The following is an 18432-nucleotide window of genomic DNA, read 5'->3' on the forward strand; positions in this document are numbered from 1 at the left end:
TGCTGGGTCGTTTCCAAATGATGATAGTTGCTGTGTACAAGGCGTGATTTTCTGCGCTCTGTCTCGTCCTTGCAAGAAGAGAGGTGCCAGCACCCACGTGTTACAGATGAGGAGGCCGGAGCACAGAGGACTGACTGTTGCCCGGTCTGTGGCACTTCCTTATGGGCTCGTTCCTACTGCTCTCCGCGTGGGAGAAGCCCCTGAGCCCTACCCCCCGCCCCCCCGCCCCCGGCTCAGGTGATGCTCTCTTCCCACCCCTGAGGTTTTGTCCTCATTCAGGATGGGGGCAAACACAAGGTCTTTAAGCCAGGAAATGAATGATGGTTTGATAAACACAGACCTATCAACTTTGTCACTACGTTTTTAAATTACTTGAGGTAATTAGTTGTAATCTTTGAACCTAAGTTTTCATTACAGATCATTCAGGTGATGTATGAATATAAAGAAAAACAGGTGAAAGTCTCTGTTGCCCCTGAGTTTTTTCCAGAATGGATTTCTTTATCTTCTGCTATGTAAATTGATTCATTCCACCTCCCCCCCCACCCGCCCCCGTGCCAAATCCAGACCCAAGCTTCTGTTTATACAGAGGCAAATTCCTGCCCCCTTGTGCAGATAAGCTGATCCCCTTACAAATATGCTCGTTCCTGCATGTAAATGTGTCTCCCAGGTCATCTGAGAGTTAGTAACTCGTGACATTCCTGCGGCTTTGTTTAACAGAAGCAATGGGATCTTCTAATTAATGATCTGGGGCACTTGTCCCTGTTTCTCTGCACCCATACGTTGGTGCTGGGTTGGTGCTGGTGCACAAGTGGTGGTTGGTGCTGGTGCACAAGTGCACACCATTGGTCCTTGGCACTTTGGAAATACTGTTCATACCTTTTCTTCTTAAAAAATCTTTAAATTTAAATTCAATTTAGTTAACATATAGTGAGTGTATTCATTAGTTTCAGAGGCAGAGGTCAGTGACTATCAGTTGCACATCACACCCCCTGCTCCTCCCATCACGTGCCCCCCTTAATGCCCATCCCCCACTTATCCCATCCCCACCCCCTCCCCTCCTGCAACCCTCAGTGTGTTTCCTAGATATTAAGAGTCTCTTCTGGTTTGTCTCCCTCTGTGATTTCATCTTATTTTATTTTTCTCTCCCTTCCCCTACGTCCATCTGTTTTGTTTCTTAAATTCCACGTGAGTAACATCATATGGTGTTTGTCTTTCTCTGACTGACTTAATTCCTTTAGCATAATATTCTCTATCTAGTTCTGTCCATGTCATTGCAAATGACAAGATTTCATTCTTTTTGGTGGCTGAGTAATATTCCATAGTGTGTGTGTGTGTGTGTGTGTGTGTGTGTGTGTGTACACATCTTCTTTATCCATTTATCTGTCAACGTTGGGATTGCAAATGGGTGCAGCCACTCTGGAAAACAGTATGAAAGTTTCTCAGAAGGTTAAAAATAGAGTTACCCTATGACCCAGCAATTGCATTACTAGGTATTTATCCAAAGGATACAAATGTAGTGATCTGAAGGGGCACCTGCACCCCAGTATTTATAGCAGCAATGATCCATAGCCAAACTACGGATCCTACCTTTTCTTGAAGTTTGAAAGCTTTCGTTTCTTCTGTCTTAGGCAAGGCAGAGAGAAAAAATGAATGAGGAACATAACAAGCGTTTATCAGACACTGTTGACAAGCTTCTTTCTGAATCCAATGAGAGGCTTCAGCTTCATCTTAAAGAGAGGATGGCTGCTCTGGAAGACAAGGTGGGACATGGCGAACATCCCCGGGGGGCTCCCACCCTCCCCCAGAGAGCGTTCGCATGCCGTTCCTGAGGAGTGAGGCAGAACAGCAGGTGACGGCGGGTACAGAAAGTAGAAGTTACACTTGGACATGGGAACAGGACAGACTGTTATCCACTCACTGAGTTGACTGTCCTTGCCCGACGTGTGTGTATCGCTCTCAGTCTAGAGCAGGAGTCTGTGAACTGGGTCTGTAAAGGGCCAGAACTGTAAGTATTGTAGGCTTTTACTAATTGTGAATGCTAGTGTAAAATAACCTCATGCTAGTCAATGAGGAGCGCAAAAGTAGCCGCAGGCTGTAGGTAACAAGTGGGTGTGGCCATGCGCCTGTGACCCTTCATTTCCAGCACCGGGCAGTGGCTGGATGTGGCCTCGTTGACCAGCCCTGCACGAGACTGTGCGTTAGGTCCAGCCCTCAGCCGCGATGCTCTCGCTTCAAGGGCTAGTTTCTATCCCGCCTATGAAGATGACACGGTAGGAGCCCAGTGTTATATAAGGGATTTAATCAGCTGAAAACAGACTTTCTCCTTTTCCATCTCCTGCCTTCTCTCTTTCCATCTGGTTTGGAAAAAGTCTGAGCCTGGGCTCTTACTGCTGTCATCATGGAAATACTTGAGCTGTAATCGGAGTGAAGGAGTGTCCTAGAATCTATGTCAGATACACTGATGGCGACAGTTGGATTCCAGCTTGATAAAACCTATTCTGGCTACGGCTGTGTCCCTAAAGATGGGCCCCGAATCTTCCCTAAGATTGGCCCTTGGAGTCATGCTCGTTTAGGAGACACCAGTGATCAGTGCTGATTACGTGACACATTTGTTTTACGTAAAACCCATTATGAAATGCATTATTACAGACCGCACTGCACTTGCTCCTTCATCAGTGGGCCAGCCTTCATGTCAGAATATTTTTATCTTAGATTTGAATTACACATTTGAAACTTAACGTCAGGATTCCCAAGTGACTAATGAATTTTAAAGCCTAAAAGCTAGTACAAACTGGTTTAACTGATTGAAATAAACCTACTCCATGAACTTGTCATACTTACATTTAGAAAATCCATCGGTGAAGAAATCTTACACGGCCGCATTGTTAAAGGCTGTTACGTGACACGATTGTCCACATTCGCTCTGCGGGCGTGTGGGCTTGCTCGCTGGTATGGTCCTGTGGTCTGTTCCTTTTCTGTGTTCCGTAGTACTGTACACAAAGGTGTGGCCATACTTTGTGGCGTGGAACGTTTTCAAGAACCAGCACTAAAGTACTTCTGTACCTTTTTCAGAATTCTCTGCTGCGAGAGGTTGAAACTGCGAAGAAGCAGCTGGAAGAAGCGCAACATGATAAGGTACGTCCCTCTCCGAGTCCTTCCGAGATCTGCGGATACGTGAGTGGAGCGGAGTTCAGGGCCGGTGCACTGGCCACAGGTGTGTGCGGGGGTCACGCTTCCCCGCGGCAGTCCGCTGCTGAGAGCTTCACAGAGGCCCTGCACGAGCATGGGTCAGAATTCCAGTCCTTTCTGATTCATTCGAAAGCTGAAACGTTCCCGTAAACCTCTCATCTAGTGTGGTGCTGGCCTCCCTGTCATTTAAAGTATTCTCGCAGCCGCATTTACAACCGTAAGGAGAAGCCGGTGAAGTTAATGTTTACTCAGCCCGAGACATGCGTGCGGCACGCGGCTACTGTGTGGGGCAGCATGGCTAGCGGGCTCTGGGGTGACCTAAGAGTTCTGTCAGTTTTGCTCACTGTTTTGCGTGGGCAGAAGTGAGGTTGGGCGCCAGGTGCTCCGTGCAAGACAAAAGCAAAACAGAGAATTGCACAGTAGAGCGTGAGTAAGGTTCACCCCAGCACCCAGAAAGTTCTGCTTCTCGCTACAAAATTAACAATTGTCAACGGCTTGGTGTTGACCCTCTCAAACCTGGCTATGACTGAGACCTAACAACTCTTTGTCCGCTAGGGTTCATAAAGTTAATTTGGTGATCTGAGTGTTTAGTTTACTGTAGGACTCTTGGAGAAAATTTCTTGAAGTTAAATGTTGGGTGTTCGTAACTGCTAAATTAATCCTGTTGTGGTTATGCTCAACATTTGAGCACAGTGATGCAAGTCATTTTTCCATATTTTTTATTTGACTTACCATTAACCTAAGGTGTTCAGTCAGTTTCGGGTGTATAGCACACGGACTCACGAGTCTGTACGAGCCACGGTGCTCACCACCATTGCGGTCACCACCCGTCCCCACACAGCGTCACTATGGGATCACTGGCCATTTGCCCTGGGCTGCACTTTCCATCCCCATGACTTAATCATTGTGAACTGGAAGCTTCTACCTCTTCACCTCTTCGCCCCCTCCATCCCCTCCGTCCCCTCCGTCCCCTCCATCCCCTCTGTCCCCTCCATCCCCTCCGTCCCCTCCATCCCCTTCATTGATGCCCACCCCCGGCTGCCTCCCCTCTGGTGACCACCGGTGTGTGCTCTGTGTTTAAGTGTCTGTCGATGCAGCTCATGTTGAATCCTGAAAGAGACGGCTGCAGCGGATATCCTTTGCTGTTTTGTAGGATCAGCTCGTCCTAAACGTGGAAGCGCTGAGAGCTGAATTAGACCAGACGAGACTGAGAGGCATGCCCCTCCATCACGGGTATGACATGTACCAGTTCACTGAGATGTTCCAGATGAAGCCAAGGGTCACTTCCCTTTGCCGTGCATATGACCTGAAGCAGCCTGCAGATACAGACTAGAGAACCACGGGCCTGACATGAACCAGTGCACACACACCTGTTTTAGCGCCTGATGTGTGTCTACAAGACTGTGCCCTTGGTCATCTGGAGCCAGTAGCTAGCTTAGTGGCAGGCAGGAGGGAAAGGTTAGGTTTGGGCACCTAGGGGACTGGGAGTCCTGTCATTGACCAAGCTCACAGCCACGGGATGAGGTTTGGAAGGTAGGGAATGACCAGTTTGTGAGTGGGCAGGTGAATTTGAGGGCCCCCAGAGTGTGGCACTGATGGTGTGGGGCCAGGAGGACGGAGCCCAGTGTGCCAGGTGAGGGCCCTGTGCACCTGGGAGCGGTAGGCCCCTTTGCAAGGCCACTGAAGTCGCCAGGGGAGTGGCTGCAGGGCCAGAATTGTGAGGGACACCTCTTGGGCTTGGCCTCGCGCTTGTAGTTGTCTACACTCTTCAAGAGACTGGAGGAGAGTGATGCGTAATCACCTCGAATCTGTTGGGACAGCTCGAAGTCAGCTGTGGGAGTGAGTCAGCCGGCCCGTGAGCCTCGCAGGTCGCCCCTCATCGTGCAGTCAGTCTCACGAAGGCGTTGAAGGTGTGTTTGCCCCATTGTAGGAAACAGTCCTCACGTGAGAGGCACACTTGAACGAGAGTTGCTGGAGTAGCTGACTGACCCTCTTTAGTCTGCAGGAGGCGGGCTCCTGCTCAGATCACAGGCCCACTCAGGCTGCACAGGTGTTTCTGCAGTCACAAACGTGGGGTCTCGAGGGCTGAGGGTATCTTGCGGCTGTCCCCGTTGAGCCTGCCTGTAGGAAGGGGGAGGACACGTCAGGGAAGGTAGAGTCACAGAGAGGCAGAGCCGGAAGCTGTCCCTGTCTGTGGAACCAGGAGGAGGGAGAACTTCGAGGAGGAGCGCGAGTGTGTATGCAGAGAGGGAAGTGTGCCGGAGGGTCAGGGCACAGAGCAGTCTCTTGGTTTGCTGATCGAGAGCCTCGCTGGCGAGAGGCCGGGGTCATGCCTGTCGCTGCCCAAGGGCTTGAAGGCGTGTGTGTGAGGAGGCCTGAGTGAGCAGACGGGAGGAGGTGGACACGGGGCCCTCCACTCTTACGGAAGTTGGAGTACTGAAGGGAAGGGCCCGTGCAGGAACCTGAGGGGTGGCACCTGGGACAGTGTGATGATGAAGTCTGCGCATGTCTTCCTGTCCTGGGTGTGCTAGCAAACGTGAAGGGTAGAGGGGGCAGCGGGGGCGGCCACGGTCACGGGCGGCTGTGTGCTCCAAAGACTGTGGGCAGGAGGCCAGGTACAGAGGAGGGGGTGTGTTTCAAGCAGTGTCATGTGGCGGTCTCATCTCCGGTGGCAGACGAGAGGCTGGTAGGAGCTGTGGAACAGAAGTAGTGTCGCAGTAAGCATGGCGGGCCATGGGGGACGGAACTGGAAAGATAGCTGGCAGCCGGCAAGCTCAGGCCCCCTGGTCTTGTTGATGTGACCTTCTCCAGCAGGAAGAGACGGTCGAGGTTGCAGAGCGGGAGAGAGGTGACCGGCGGGCTTCCACACGCAGACGGGGCCAAAGGGACAGAGCTTGGGGATGCAGATGCAGGGTGGTGGGCTCGGGAGGAAGTGAGCCCCAGAAAGCGTCAGAATTAGGTGACACCCATGACCTTTGAAGGATCCGTGAACCACCCCACATCACATGCAGGGTTTTGTGCGTGTAGCTCCCACTGATTTTTCGATGTGCTCTGGCTCCAAAGCGGCCGTGCTTGAACTCCTGCTGAGCGCGGACGGGCGGCTTCACCAGGAAGCAGGGGCTAGAGGAAGCGAAGGGAGGTTGTGGCCAGCACACCCTCAAGCAACACTGAACGGAGACGTTCCTTTAACAACCGCAGGGAGGTGTGTGGAGCACAAGTGGAAGAGGCGGCCTGTCAAAGCGGTCCTGTCTGCAAACTGTGCGGGGAGGCGCCAGGGGTCCCCTCTTGAATTGACCTTAATCAGATGAGTGGGTTCTGTCTCTCAGGACCTTAAGGATTTCTGACAACGAAGGCAGCCATTCTTCTTTCCCAGAGAGCAAGGAGCCACTGGACTCCGTGCCATGGTTGAGGTGCTGGGGGAGCCCATGGCTGAGGCTGGGCGGGCGGGCTGGCAGCCGCCGCGCTCCTTCCCCTTTGCTGACCGATTCCTGTCTGAGCCTTTGCTGAGGAGAGCCACTCACGGCCCACTTCAGCATCTCCGTCCTCGGTGCCCAGGGCTCCATCTGCCTTCCCTTGGGACTTCTCCCGCCGAGGCTGTCGGTTGTCTGTCAGTCAGACTGTACACAGGTCTGTGCTTTTGACCTGGAAACACCAAGTGTGCTGCCAAACCCAGTTCATGTAAGCTGCGAGCTTGGGTTTAGAAGCTTCTGCCGCCGGTGCCCCTGGGGCGCCTGTTAGTGGCAGGTGGCGGATCCCTGTGGCCGATGGGCCTCACACCATGGGCCTTGGCACAAGTGGGACAATGGCAGTTGAAGGCCCACGTGAGGGGTCGGTGTGCTTCCTGGTCATTTGAGGGGAAGGGGGCACAGAAATGTAGGACAGAAAGCCTGGGGGCAGGTTCTGAGCTGGAGAGCACATCCGTCCTCTGGCTCCAGGCAGTCGGGCCATGGCGCACTCACCTGCCTGTGTGGGGCATCTGCCCTGCTTTTCCTGGGTGTCCAGGTGTTGCACATGCTGGGGCAGGGACACTCTCCACAGGGCGTAGGCAGCGGGCTGTTACGGGGGCAAGGGGAACAGATGCCCTCCTTGGAGGCCTTTTTCCGTGAAATCGTTTTCCAAGCTGACAGGTTCTGGCTTGGCTGACAAAGCTCACAGTTCACTTTTCTTCCAGTAACGACCTTTTCTTTTTTTTTTTTTTTCCATGTTTCAGCCGACCGCACTTGGGCAGTGTCCCTGACTTCCGGTTCCCTGTGGCAGACGGTCCCACAGACTCCTACAGCAGCAGTGCGGTGTTACGGCGCCCCCAGAAGGGCCGTCTGGCCGCTCTGCGAGATGAGCCTTCCAAGGCAAGGGCCGCCGTCCCCAGCGGGCTCTTGGATCCCCCCACCTCCACGAAAGTCACCTATCTTGTCCTCTGACTTTGAGGCTGCTCTGGAGTTACACTGCCGATAGGTCACTTTTTCTCTCTCTCCTTCCCTCTTCTTTTGCTGGCTAAGAATCTACTTTTAGGGCTTGCTTTCTTTTTGAAGAGTAGAAATGGGGATAAAGCATGACCTATGGTTAAAGACGGCACAGTGCTAATTAGTACAGTTTTGAAATATTAAGAGTAAACACGAGTATTCGTCCTTAAGCAAAAAGAATTCACGTTTATAAGTTCACGTACATTCATACTTTGGTCAGCAGCATGTGTCTTTATAGCCGTGTCTGCATTTTGAGTGCCCACGCTCATTGAACGAGTTTGGGCCAGGCATCACGGAGACGTGGGGCTGCAGCAGTGAGTAAGGACAGACAAGAGGCTGAGCCCTCTGCAGGCACAGTGTAGTGAGGAGAGGCCAGTCAATGGAAAGGCACATACGGTACATCTCTCAGTTGTCTGCTGCTGTTTAACAAATTGCTGCGAAGCTTAGTGGCTTAGAATGAACGCTTAGTAGTTCCCGGTGTCTGTGAACGTAGGAGGGCTTAGCAGAGTGCCTCTGGCTCAGGATCTCCTGAGGTCGCGCTGCCGGAAGGTCCACCTGGGGCTGGCAGGTGCGCTTCCAGCTCCCTTGCCTGGCTGTGGCGGGGGGCCTCAGTTCTTCACCCCATGACCTCTCCACGGGCCACTTGGTTGTCCTCACAGCATGGCAGCCAGCTTCCCCCAGAACTCATGCTGAGAGAGAGCAGGGAGAGGGCCCCAGACCCTCCTCTGCCCTAGTCTTGGAAGCTGCCGCCTTCCCTCCACTGCATCCAGCTTGTTAGAGGAGGCGTGAGTCCTGCCGACCCACGGGGTTGGAGTGAAGAGTTGCCCTTCATCTCTCAAAGCAAGGAGGTGTTAAAGAACCCGTAGACGTGTTTTTAAACCACTACGGTGTCAGATGGTAGTACGTCGGATAAGGACATCGGGTACCCCAATTCGTGGAATGGGGAGGGGAATAAGAATGTTAAATGGAGTGGCCAGGGAGGTGTCACCAGCAGACGTTTGAGCAAAGACCTGAAGGAGGGGAGAGAAGTAGCCATGTGGGTGTATCACAAGGTCGTGCCAACAAGAGGTGCGGACGGATCAGATCTGGAGCATGAGGGAAAGCAACAGGCAGGGGGCTCCGGTGGGGGGGGTGCTGAGCAGCAGAGGACGGAAGTCTGTCTCCTGAGGTGAGCAGGGTCATGGAGGCTAGTGCAGGGCCTCGGCCCAGCACACAGGTCGGCAGGCCCATCAGACACCCAACGGGACATGTTGGGTGAGCGGTTGGTTACTGTAGCCTGGGCCTGAGGAGGCCTTGACTGGACAGAAAGATTGAAGCCAGGACACACTGGTGGCATCTAGAGGCACGGGCAAGATAAAGTCATCAAGTGGGTGCCTGTGGATTGACCCAAGGTCCGAGGTTGGAGCTCCGGGTGCTCCCCAGTGCAGAGGCCGGGGGGTGGGGTGGTGAGGGAACCGGCAGAGAAGGAGCAGTGACGGCGAGGCAGGAGGCACCCAGTGCGCAAGGTACTCGGGGGAGGGGGGGAGAGCGCCAGGCCCAGTCCCACCGCTGGGCCGGGCAGGGTGAGGTCAAGGATGGTGGTGCACTAGTAGCATGCGACTCGCTGGCGAGCGGGGACCGATTCTGGCGGAGCCCGCTTGCGACATGCTCCCGAGTCTGGGAGGAGAGAATGTGCAGACTGAATAGGGGCAGCGTTCTGGAGAGCCTGCACTCTGGGTGGCGGCAGAGACGCAGAGGCTGCTGGAAGGAGTCCTGGGGTAAAAGCTGAGTGCTTTCTGTTTTGTTAGTTTGGAGGAAGAAGGGAGAAAACATTTTTAGGCTGATGTGAATGAACTGGTAGAAAGTTGATTATCCAGAGAGAGGGATCAGAATGATGTCCTTGAGTACGCCAAGGGCCGGGCCCTGTGCCTGCAGGTGGGGCTGTCCCCGGGGCTTGAGGGCCGAGCAGAGGCACTGTGTGCCGTGGGTCCCATGTGCTGTGCCTGTGAGCACCCCCCTTGCTGGGACGGGAGTGTTTGGGCTCAGCACGGGGGCACCTCTGCCACCCGAGGACAGGTGCCGCGTCCTCGCCGCTCAGCCTCTGGAAGGGAGGTCGGGACACTCCGGCAGCTCCAGGTCCCCTGCGTGGGGACACCAGTGAGATGTCAGGGCCACTGAGGCGCACCCAGCCTCCGTGGATTTCATGGGTTTTTTACTTCCCGTGAGGGTGGCTGACTGGCACCGAGGTATTGTTTTAATTTTCAGATTTTGTTTCTGAGGTGGTCGTCCCGCCGTGTGAATGACGTCACAGAAATGCATCCACTGTAGGCGAGAGCCTCGCAGGCACTCTAGGCAATAGGCCACCCCCCTCGCCCTGCACCCGAAATACTGCTTGTTGCCCCACAGATGTCAGCAGCTTGGAAGCGCAGCCCGTCCCCGTTTCTTTGGGGCTCCCGTTTGGAAACTTCTAAACTTTCTGATAGTTGTCTTTGAAGTTTCTGTAACTGCTACTGTTTCTTTCTGTCTTTGCTGAGACTCCCTTTTCTTATTTATAGGTGCAGACTTTGAATGAACAGGACTGGGAGCGTGCCCAGCAAGCTAGTGTGCTGGCAAACGTGGCCCAGGCATTTGAGAGTGATGTTGACGTGTCTGATGGTGAAGACGACAGGGACACTCTCTTCAGTTCGGCTGCTCTCCTGTCCCCCAGTGGGCAGGCCGATGCCCAGACGCTGGCCATGATGCTTCAGGAACAGCTGGACGCCATCAACAAAGAGATCAGGTACACCGCACCGCGGAGACGTATGTCTGGGGAGTGGTATTGCACCCAGGAAAGTCTGGAACAAATACCGTGAACGCTTTCTGTGTGTCCCATGATAACAAAACTTCTTCCATTCTATTTTAAGAATTAAGTTTTGAGATTGCCCTTGATTATAACATTCAGTTAAACAGGGCATTCTCTCCAGGGTCATGGTATTGGCATGTTTGTGTAAGATCTGGGCGAAGAGCGGAAGGTGTTCGGTCCCTTCCCCGAAAAGCTGACAGAGCTGGAGAGGACCGCAGGGGCACCCGGTATGTGTCTGCAGTGCTCCTCCGTGCCAGGTGGGGCTCCAGACTCGCCCAGGGTGGCAAGAGCTGAGGATGGATTGGGGTGCTGTCCCTAATCCGCCATGTGGAGGGAAGATGTGTGCAGCGGGGCACCGCAGAGTGGGGGGAAGTGGACTGGCCTGGCGCACTTGAGGATAAGAAGAAGCCGGGGTCTTTCGTGGGGCAGAAGACAGGGTGACTTAGATATGTCAGAGCTCAGTGCAAGCAAGTGGAAGGTGAAGCGTGCGGCCGCAGGTGGGGGGGGCTGCTTCTCCACCCCCTTCTAGCTGGAGTGTCCCCTAACTCTGCACCCCGTGTGGGCGAAGTGCCGAGGTGGCGTCTGCCCGCCGCTCGCGCATTCCCAGCCCGGAGACGGCCAGCTTGTGTCCTTCAGCTGCCCAAACGGAAAAGCCAAGCTTGGATTCCGGGGTTGGCAGATTCCCACTCATGCTTGCGTTTTGCTATGTTAAATGAACATCATATGTCAAAATTTGTCCATGGTAGAGCAGTGTGAGGTCAGAGGATGTAGATCTTTCAGTCTCTTCACTATTTCAAAGGGCTTTTTTTTAGAAATGCTCTTACCAGTTATAGTACTGACTTTACAAAGCACTGGGCCCACGGGGAAGAGGATCCAGAGACTCCCCCCATGGTGATGGAGGCTGGTGGGAGAGGGGTAGTGGTGTGCCCAGGGGGCCAAGGGTGGCTCTGTGTGTCCTGCAGCCACGTGCTAGTGACCCTGCAGTGGCCCCAGGGTAGCGTTCCTGCCCAGATTTTGTTCTCATAAAGTCAGCACGAGCAGACACACTTGTTCCTGCCCACAGGGAGCAGGAGATAGAGACAGAAACGTTAGTGGGAGAAAGAGGGAAGAGCTGCAGGCTTCGAAGCGGGAAGGACTTCTGCAGGCTCCATGCTGACTGCCTCAGCACTGAAGCCTTTCCCCGTCCGCCTGGGAAGTGAGAAGTGAGTGTAGTGCAGGGCCAGGTAAAAGTGATCTTTCTTCATGTGAGTTGACCGGATACCAGTGGTCAAGTCTGTCCACCGACTTCTTATCCGTAACAAAACACACTTTCAGAGAATGTAAGTAGAACCTGTGATTGGGAAGGTTACTACGTGGGTTCTGTCTGTTGATGATAGAATAATAATTCACGTAGTCATATATTGAAACTGCTGTTTACTGACACATTATACATTAGGGGAGAAGCGTGTTCACCTTCAATTCCAAATTAGCAGAGAATGGTTGATGTGAATCCAGAAACTCAGAGGAGGCTGGTCAAAAATTCCTTCAAATAAGACTTTTGTTTGAATTCAGCCTTAAAAAAAAATCAACTCAACCTTTTCATGTAATCTAGACGCCTAAGTGTTTGGGAACTCCCAATTGCTTCATGGATCGGTTCTTCAGTTATGTCAGAGTTCCTGATTTCCAGTTGAAGCATTTGGTCGATAAGCATGCATCTTTGCCCTGAGAATTGTAAGGGTCACGTAGGCCCATTATGCAGGAAGCGAGTTGCCAGCAGGCCCCCATCAGGATTTCAGTGCGCGTAAGTCCAGTCAGACACGAGTGACGGGAAGCAACTTTGCAGGCCTCAGTGGAAGATTTACTTCGTGGGGTTCTAAAACTGAGTGTACGAAGAAGGCAAAGTGGAACCTGTTTGCTGAAGTATCAGTGGAGCGACTGTTACTGGGGTCTCCTGATCCTAGTACGGTCGAAGCAAGCACAGATGTGTTGGGCAGATGCATTCATCTGTTTGCTGGGGAAGCAAGGCTGACTGTTTGCTTCTGTTCCAGGCTGATACAAGAAGAGAAGGAGAGCACGGAGCAGCGGGCGGAGGAGATCGAGAGCCGAGTGGGCAGCGGCAGCTTAGATAGCCCGGGTCGATTCCGATCGGTGGGCGCCGCCCCCCAGCACCCCACGTCCACGCTCACAGGCCCGTCCCCTCCACACAGCGGGCGCTCCACCCCAAGAAGGGGCCCGCACAGCCCCGCCAGGGAGGTGGACAGACTGGGGGTCATGACTCTAGTGAGTATTTACCTCTTCTGCCTACTGCGCCCCCCACCCCAGCCCCTGAGTTCAGTCTCAGACTCGACAGATATGGTTTGGTTTGGTTTCTTACCCAGAAGGAAATAAGGTTCATTTGTTATGCTCAGAGGTTCAAGATATTTTAAACCAGCTAGCATTTAATCACTCGGCAATAGCACAGGGACAAATTGATTATAGTGTTTGGATGACTGGTTTAGCACATCATCATAAACCCATCAGAGTTTTTATTTGTGTTATTTTGGACAACATGGGCCTGTGCCAGGCATAGCAGCTCCAAGGGGAATATTCTTGTCTTCTAGGAATAGATGGTTTCACAGAAGTAAACGCAGAAAGTCTTCGTAGCATGTAGAAAGCGGACAGGGGGAGTCACTGCTGTCCTCCTTTGCATTAGAGATGCCTGCCTGGAGGGTACAGGATATGCAGTCAAATAAAGCTTACATTGGTTTTCTCCACGATGCGCTCGACCGCATTCTTGACACCAGCTCTGTGTGCGAGGCCAGGATGGCACCAGCGTGAGCCACATGCCTGCGTGGCTTCCTGGGGAGGCACAGGGCCATCTTCGCTCACCAGGGTCTGGAAACACAGTGATAGTGTGACTGTCATCTTCGATGATGAGTGTGCAGCGCTAAAGAATGTTTTATAACTTTCCTGTGTATGTAGCTTAGGTTTTATGAGCACACTGCCTCTTTCCCTCATAAAATCATGTTCACAGCGTTCTGCTTTTCAGCTGCACTTCCGTTAGTCTCTCTTCTGTCCGTTTTTATTTTTAGCTGCATTGTTAGCCAGCGTGTAATTAAATCAGCTGTGAATCATTGTAGTGGCATCTGAAGGGGTAACGAGTCCATTTTGTGGTATTTTGACACACTGTTTTTATAATTCACATCATTAGCTAATTAGCTAATATTTTAAATTCTTCGACGGTTTCATTTGTGGTTTTGTGCTTCCTTTCGGAGAATTTTAAGAGTAGTTACAAAAAATAGTTACGTTTATTTTTTCCCCTGTTTTTGTGATTCTGAACGCTGGCTGACAGTGTCTCTGCTTCCGTGGCTGGTCTTGATTTCCTGTCTCATCCTTGGTTTGGTTGGTCCCTGTGAACGCAGATCTCAGGCTCCCGGCCCCAGCCGGTGTTTTGCTCGTCCAGCCCCCTGCCGTAACACCCCCCACCGCATGCTCAGGTGTGTGTGGTCTGTCGTGGCTCGATAGCGTGGTTTCTCCTCCATCGTCATGTCTCGTTACATCGTGCGGTTTTTCTTCCCCCCGATAGAGCTCCATTGTAATTAGCGTGTTACTGTGTAATAGGTGTGGGTAAAGGCATGGTACAGGGGAGTCAGGAGTGTTTTTTACTCAGAACTGCGTAGGAGATACGTAATTCGGAAACGAAGTGTTTCTTATATAAAGAAATAAGGCCCTAAGCATAGAATTAATGGAAGCCTGACACCAGTGGCATACGTTCTGGTTTTGATGTGTATTCAACTAGAAGTGTCGTCAGCCTACCGAGCTGTGCACTTCCTGCCTTCGTAGACTGTCTCTCCCGTCAGATACTGGGTCACAGAAGGGAGAGGTGCTGCCTGCTGTTGCACGGCGGTCATTCTTACAGACCCGCACGGGGCCCCTGCTCTAAACGATGCATGTATGTATGTGTGAGAAGTGTGAAATCCGTTCTAGGTGAGGGTTTTACGTTAGCGTCCCGCAGGTCATTCCCCAGAGCGGGTTTGCTGGCTGCTCGAGGAGGTGCAGGGACTCTGCATCGTGAGACTGATGTTGTAAACGTGCAACGTGGCTTTCAGTAAGGGAGACAGACTCAAGAAGAGTTTGGAACAGACAGCTCTTGGGTCCCTGTGTTACACAAAATGCCGTATTTTAATTAGGTGTGGTGTTATCATGGAATTTATCTCCCCGAGTAATAAGTTACAGCGTTTTTCTAGTAAATCTCAAATAACCTATTATATTTAAATTTGTGGTGAAAAAAAGTTCTATTTGCAGTTACGTTGTTTCTAAGTCTTATCTCACTTATATCTGTCCTACTACTGTTTTTTAAATATATTTGTTCTGGTCCTTGAATTTTTAACTTCAGAGTGTGCAGTAAATCTGATTTCTCTTCGTTTCTTTGCATGCCTCTATCAGCCTAGTGATTTAAGGAAACATCGTAGAAAGGTAAAGTTTTTAGTAGTTGAACATCCCTCTGTTTGCGACACGTGGAAGAGGGCCCCTCACTCCCCAGGCGTGCGCCCTAGCTGTGTGTCAGCATGCAGCACGCGCGTCCGGGGAAGTGCAGGGCCCACGGCACTCCAGTGTGGCGGTCGCCCCCAGATCACTGCCACGGACGGGGGGTGGGGGTCGCGCCTTTCTCTCACGTGTGTCTGCTGCTCGCTGCGTACTTGGTTATACCAGACGTAATAGTTTGATTTTTGAAGATTTTTATTTACTTAGAGAACACGAGCAGGGGGAGTGGCAGGCAGAGGGAGAAGCAGACTCCCCGCTGAGCAGGGAGCCCAACGCCAGGCTCGATGCAGGACCCTGGGATCATGACCTGAGCCGAAGGCAGATGCTTAACCGACTGAGCCAGCCAGGTGCCCCTGACATAATAATAGTTTTCAAAAAGAGAAATTATTGAAGTAGAGCCATAGATTTTAGACTTGGGCACAACCAGCTTTGGTAATCATGCCAGCAGCATTCAGTGAGCCCCTGCTGTGTATGCCAGGCGCTGCACTGCGTGCTTTAGAGCCTGTCACCCTCACACACGTCCCTGTGAGGCACAGGTTAGTGTCGTGACCCCATTTCCCAGGTGCGGAGACTGGGGCCGAGAGGCCAGGCGCCAGGCTTGAGACTGCGGTGCAGTACGGGTTTGTCCTCTCGCCACCTGGGCTCGGGTCTTCTCCTCCCTACAGATGACCACAGATCGGGGCTCCTCATTTTCAGACGAAGTACAGCGCATCAGGGAAACGATCCCTTGACCAGAGTGTCTCCTCGTAACTGTCATGCTTTGCTCCCTGGGCCATGTGCACCCCCACCCCAGACCCGCCCAGCCGTGTGCAGACAGGGCGGCGCCTCTGCTAGGTCGGGGGCTCAGTACTGGGAGCCGGGTGGCTGCCAGGGGAGCCCCCCTCCGCTGCGCAGACCAGTGTGACCATTTAGTGAAACTCCTGGGTTCAAGCGCCAGCTCTGTCATGGACTGTTTTGTGCCCCGGGTGTGCTCTTCACCCTCTTGGTGCCCTGGTTTGCTCCCCTGTTACGTGAGGACAGTGACAGAGTCCTGCTCCTCAGGTGGGCCACAGATTATGCCTGTGTGAACACGGTCCGCAGAGGCCGGGCGCCCACACCGGCAGCCGGGCCCAGCAGCGTCTGAGTCTGCCGGCTGGCTTTGCAGTTTGCGTGGGAGCCAGACTTTCTCAGTGAAAGAAGGGGCGTGCTGCTGAGCCCCCAGGCAGGACGACTGCTCCTGCTGCTTGCGGTCACTTGAGCTCACTGCTTCTTGGAGGGCCTTGTTCTGAGGTTTTGGGGGATGAAGTGAGGTGCACGTGCAGAGTGCCGGGTCGGCACAGACAGGGCCAGCATGTGCCGTGCACCGTGCCCTCCCGCTCCCCCCCTCGTGGTTGGCGCGTGCTGGGCTGACGTCCAGCTCTCGTGGAGCCTCCTGTTCTAGTTGAGTCCGCAGCAGCCTGTAGGCACGAGTGCGGTGGACCCCAGTGCGGGGCGGGGTGCACTTCCCCCGGGAGCGCAGAGGGAGGGCAGGCAGGCCCGGCTGGGGCTTGGGGTGTGGCCCGGGCTGTGGCGCAGGGCGGGCCTGCACTCGGAACTGTGTCTCTGCCGACCTCGTCAGCGCAGCCCCGAGTGCCGTGCCCCCATCCTGTTCTTTTTTGTTTGTTTTTTGCAGATCATTGCTTTAACCTGGATTTGAAATCTCTCCTTGTTATTGAAATCTGTGTTAAGTTTTCTGTTGATGATTTCTAACCAGTTAAGATAGCCTTTGTTGTCTGATGGCTGTGATGGGAAGTCAGGAAAGAACGCAGGACTTGTCCCGCTCTTGGTTATGGTTTGTCTTCCCTGAAGTCCGCTCGCTGGGTGCTGACGCGCATGGGTGTCCCCGAGCCGCTGTGCGGCCACAGAGGTCCTGTTACAAAGCACCACAGGCTGCCCCAGTCTCGCAGTTCGTACAGGGGTTTGCCACGCGTGTCTCGTGAGACCCGGCCCTGCCCTGGGCAGCCACCACGCCCAGATCTGTAAGTGAGCCCTGCCGGGAGCCTGCGGCCCACCCTCCTGCCCGAGGCTGCAGAGATGCAGCACAGAAGGAAGCACGGGGACTCTGGAGGGGGTCATCTTGTCGGATGGCAGCCTAGGGTCACTTCGTGCGCACCTCTAGGCTGTCTCTAGGCTGCACATACGTCCTCAGGTTGTAACATCGCTGAGAGACATGGTCCACACACGGGTGGAGGGTGGGTGCCTGTTCACTTTGAACCTGACCTTAGGGACACCAAAGTTTGCATCATTACTAGAAATGATGGACTATGGGACAGGCTATTTCCTTTCCCCCCAAAACAAGAAGATCTGGACAGTTTTGCACGAGAGGGTTCTGTGTCACCAGTGCTCGTGTGAATGGCATCGGGATAAACACATTCCCCCCTCAGCACTCTTGTCAGGGAGAGCGCGTGCCAGCCGTGGCGTATAGTGACGGGATTCGGGGCCTGGCTCCGGTCTCTGCCATCCCCTTCGCTGGCTGTCCTCGTGGTGATGCAGAGTTTTGGGGAGGGCGAGCCGCAGGCTGCATGGAGTCTCAGGGAGAGGAGGGCTCCGGGGCCTGCGGGGTGCCCTACACACACATGCGGGACCACCCCGTAGCACGGGCCTCGGCTGATACCAGGCTTTTGTGCGCCCCTAGGTTTTCAAATACAGTTATGGCTGCACTCTAAAGCCTATGTTCTGTGGCGGTGTCTTGCTAACTGGTCTCACCCTGTCTCCCCCGCAGCTGCCGGCTTCCCGGGAAGAGGTACGAGATGACAAGGCAACGATAAAATGTGAAACGTCCCCCCCTTCCTCCCCAAGATCCCTCCGCTTAGACAGGCTGCACAAAGGAGCACTGCACACAGTCAGCCACGAGGACATCAGGGACGTCAGAAAGTAAGGCGCGCTCGGTGCTGGTCACCCCGCAGGAAACACTCTTGGGTGTTAGTTTGCAGTTTTAAGAAATCTTTGCTCTTTTTTGGGGGAGAAAAAAAGGTCAGAACGATGATTTTAAAGAAATACCAGTGAATTAAGAGGAGTTGACATAAACAATGCTGTTGGGACGCCTGCGGGAGCTCGGGGAGCAGGAGACGCGTAGCTGTTTGCACAGAAGTCAGTTTGGAAAGAGGGGAGCTGAATGGTGTCAGCACTTTTAGGACGACGTCCTTTCTTCAGAGTCTGCACACTGACTGTGGAGAACTTTCTGTTCCTGATGGAGCCTGTGCCAGTGCACGGCGCGCGCCTGACGGTTCCTTCTGCGGCGGTGCTCTGTGCCCTTTGTGCCGTCGAGAGCCCGCACCGTCCTCACCCCCGGGCCACTCCGGTAGCCACTCAGTTGCTCGTGCACCCCATTCCAAACTAGCATCGGTTGTGTTTCTGTCCCGCGCCAGGCGGTGCTCGGCACGCACCTCTGTGCAGCGGCTCTGCCACCAGCTCCCCTGCTCCCCCTGCTCCCCCCTTAAC

General features: G+C 53.5%; 1 protein-coding gene across 7 annotated transcripts in view; it reads left to right on the plus strand.

Annotated features, from left to right (window-relative positions):
- The window catches only part of PPFIA1 (PTPRF interacting protein alpha 1), an 85510-nt gene that overhangs the window by 44214 nt on the left and 22864 nt on the right, over positions 1-18432 (plus strand). For all 7 annotated transcript variants that reach the window (XM_044378349.3, XM_048216128.2, XM_044378348.3 and 4 more), the window contains 7 exons: positions 1629-1760; positions 3073-3135; positions 4343-4422; positions 7400-7535; positions 10184-10407; positions 12498-12729; positions 17714-17865. In XM_044378349.3, the coding sequence (XP_044234284.1) occupies positions 1629-1760; positions 3073-3135; positions 4343-4422; positions 7400-7535; positions 10184-10407; positions 12498-12729; positions 17714-17865 (1019 nt within the window). The remainder of the gene's footprint in view (positions 1-1628; positions 1761-3072; positions 3136-4342; positions 4423-7399; positions 7536-10183; positions 10408-12497; positions 12730-17713; positions 17866-18432) is intronic.

Source organism: Ursus arctos, unplaced genomic scaffold (assembly GCF_023065955.2).
Source record: "Ursus arctos isolate Adak ecotype North America unplaced genomic scaffold, UrsArc2.0 scaffold_23, whole genome shotgun sequence".
In the NCBI taxonomy this organism is placed as follows: domain Eukaryota; kingdom Metazoa; phylum Chordata; class Mammalia; order Carnivora; family Ursidae; genus Ursus; species Ursus arctos.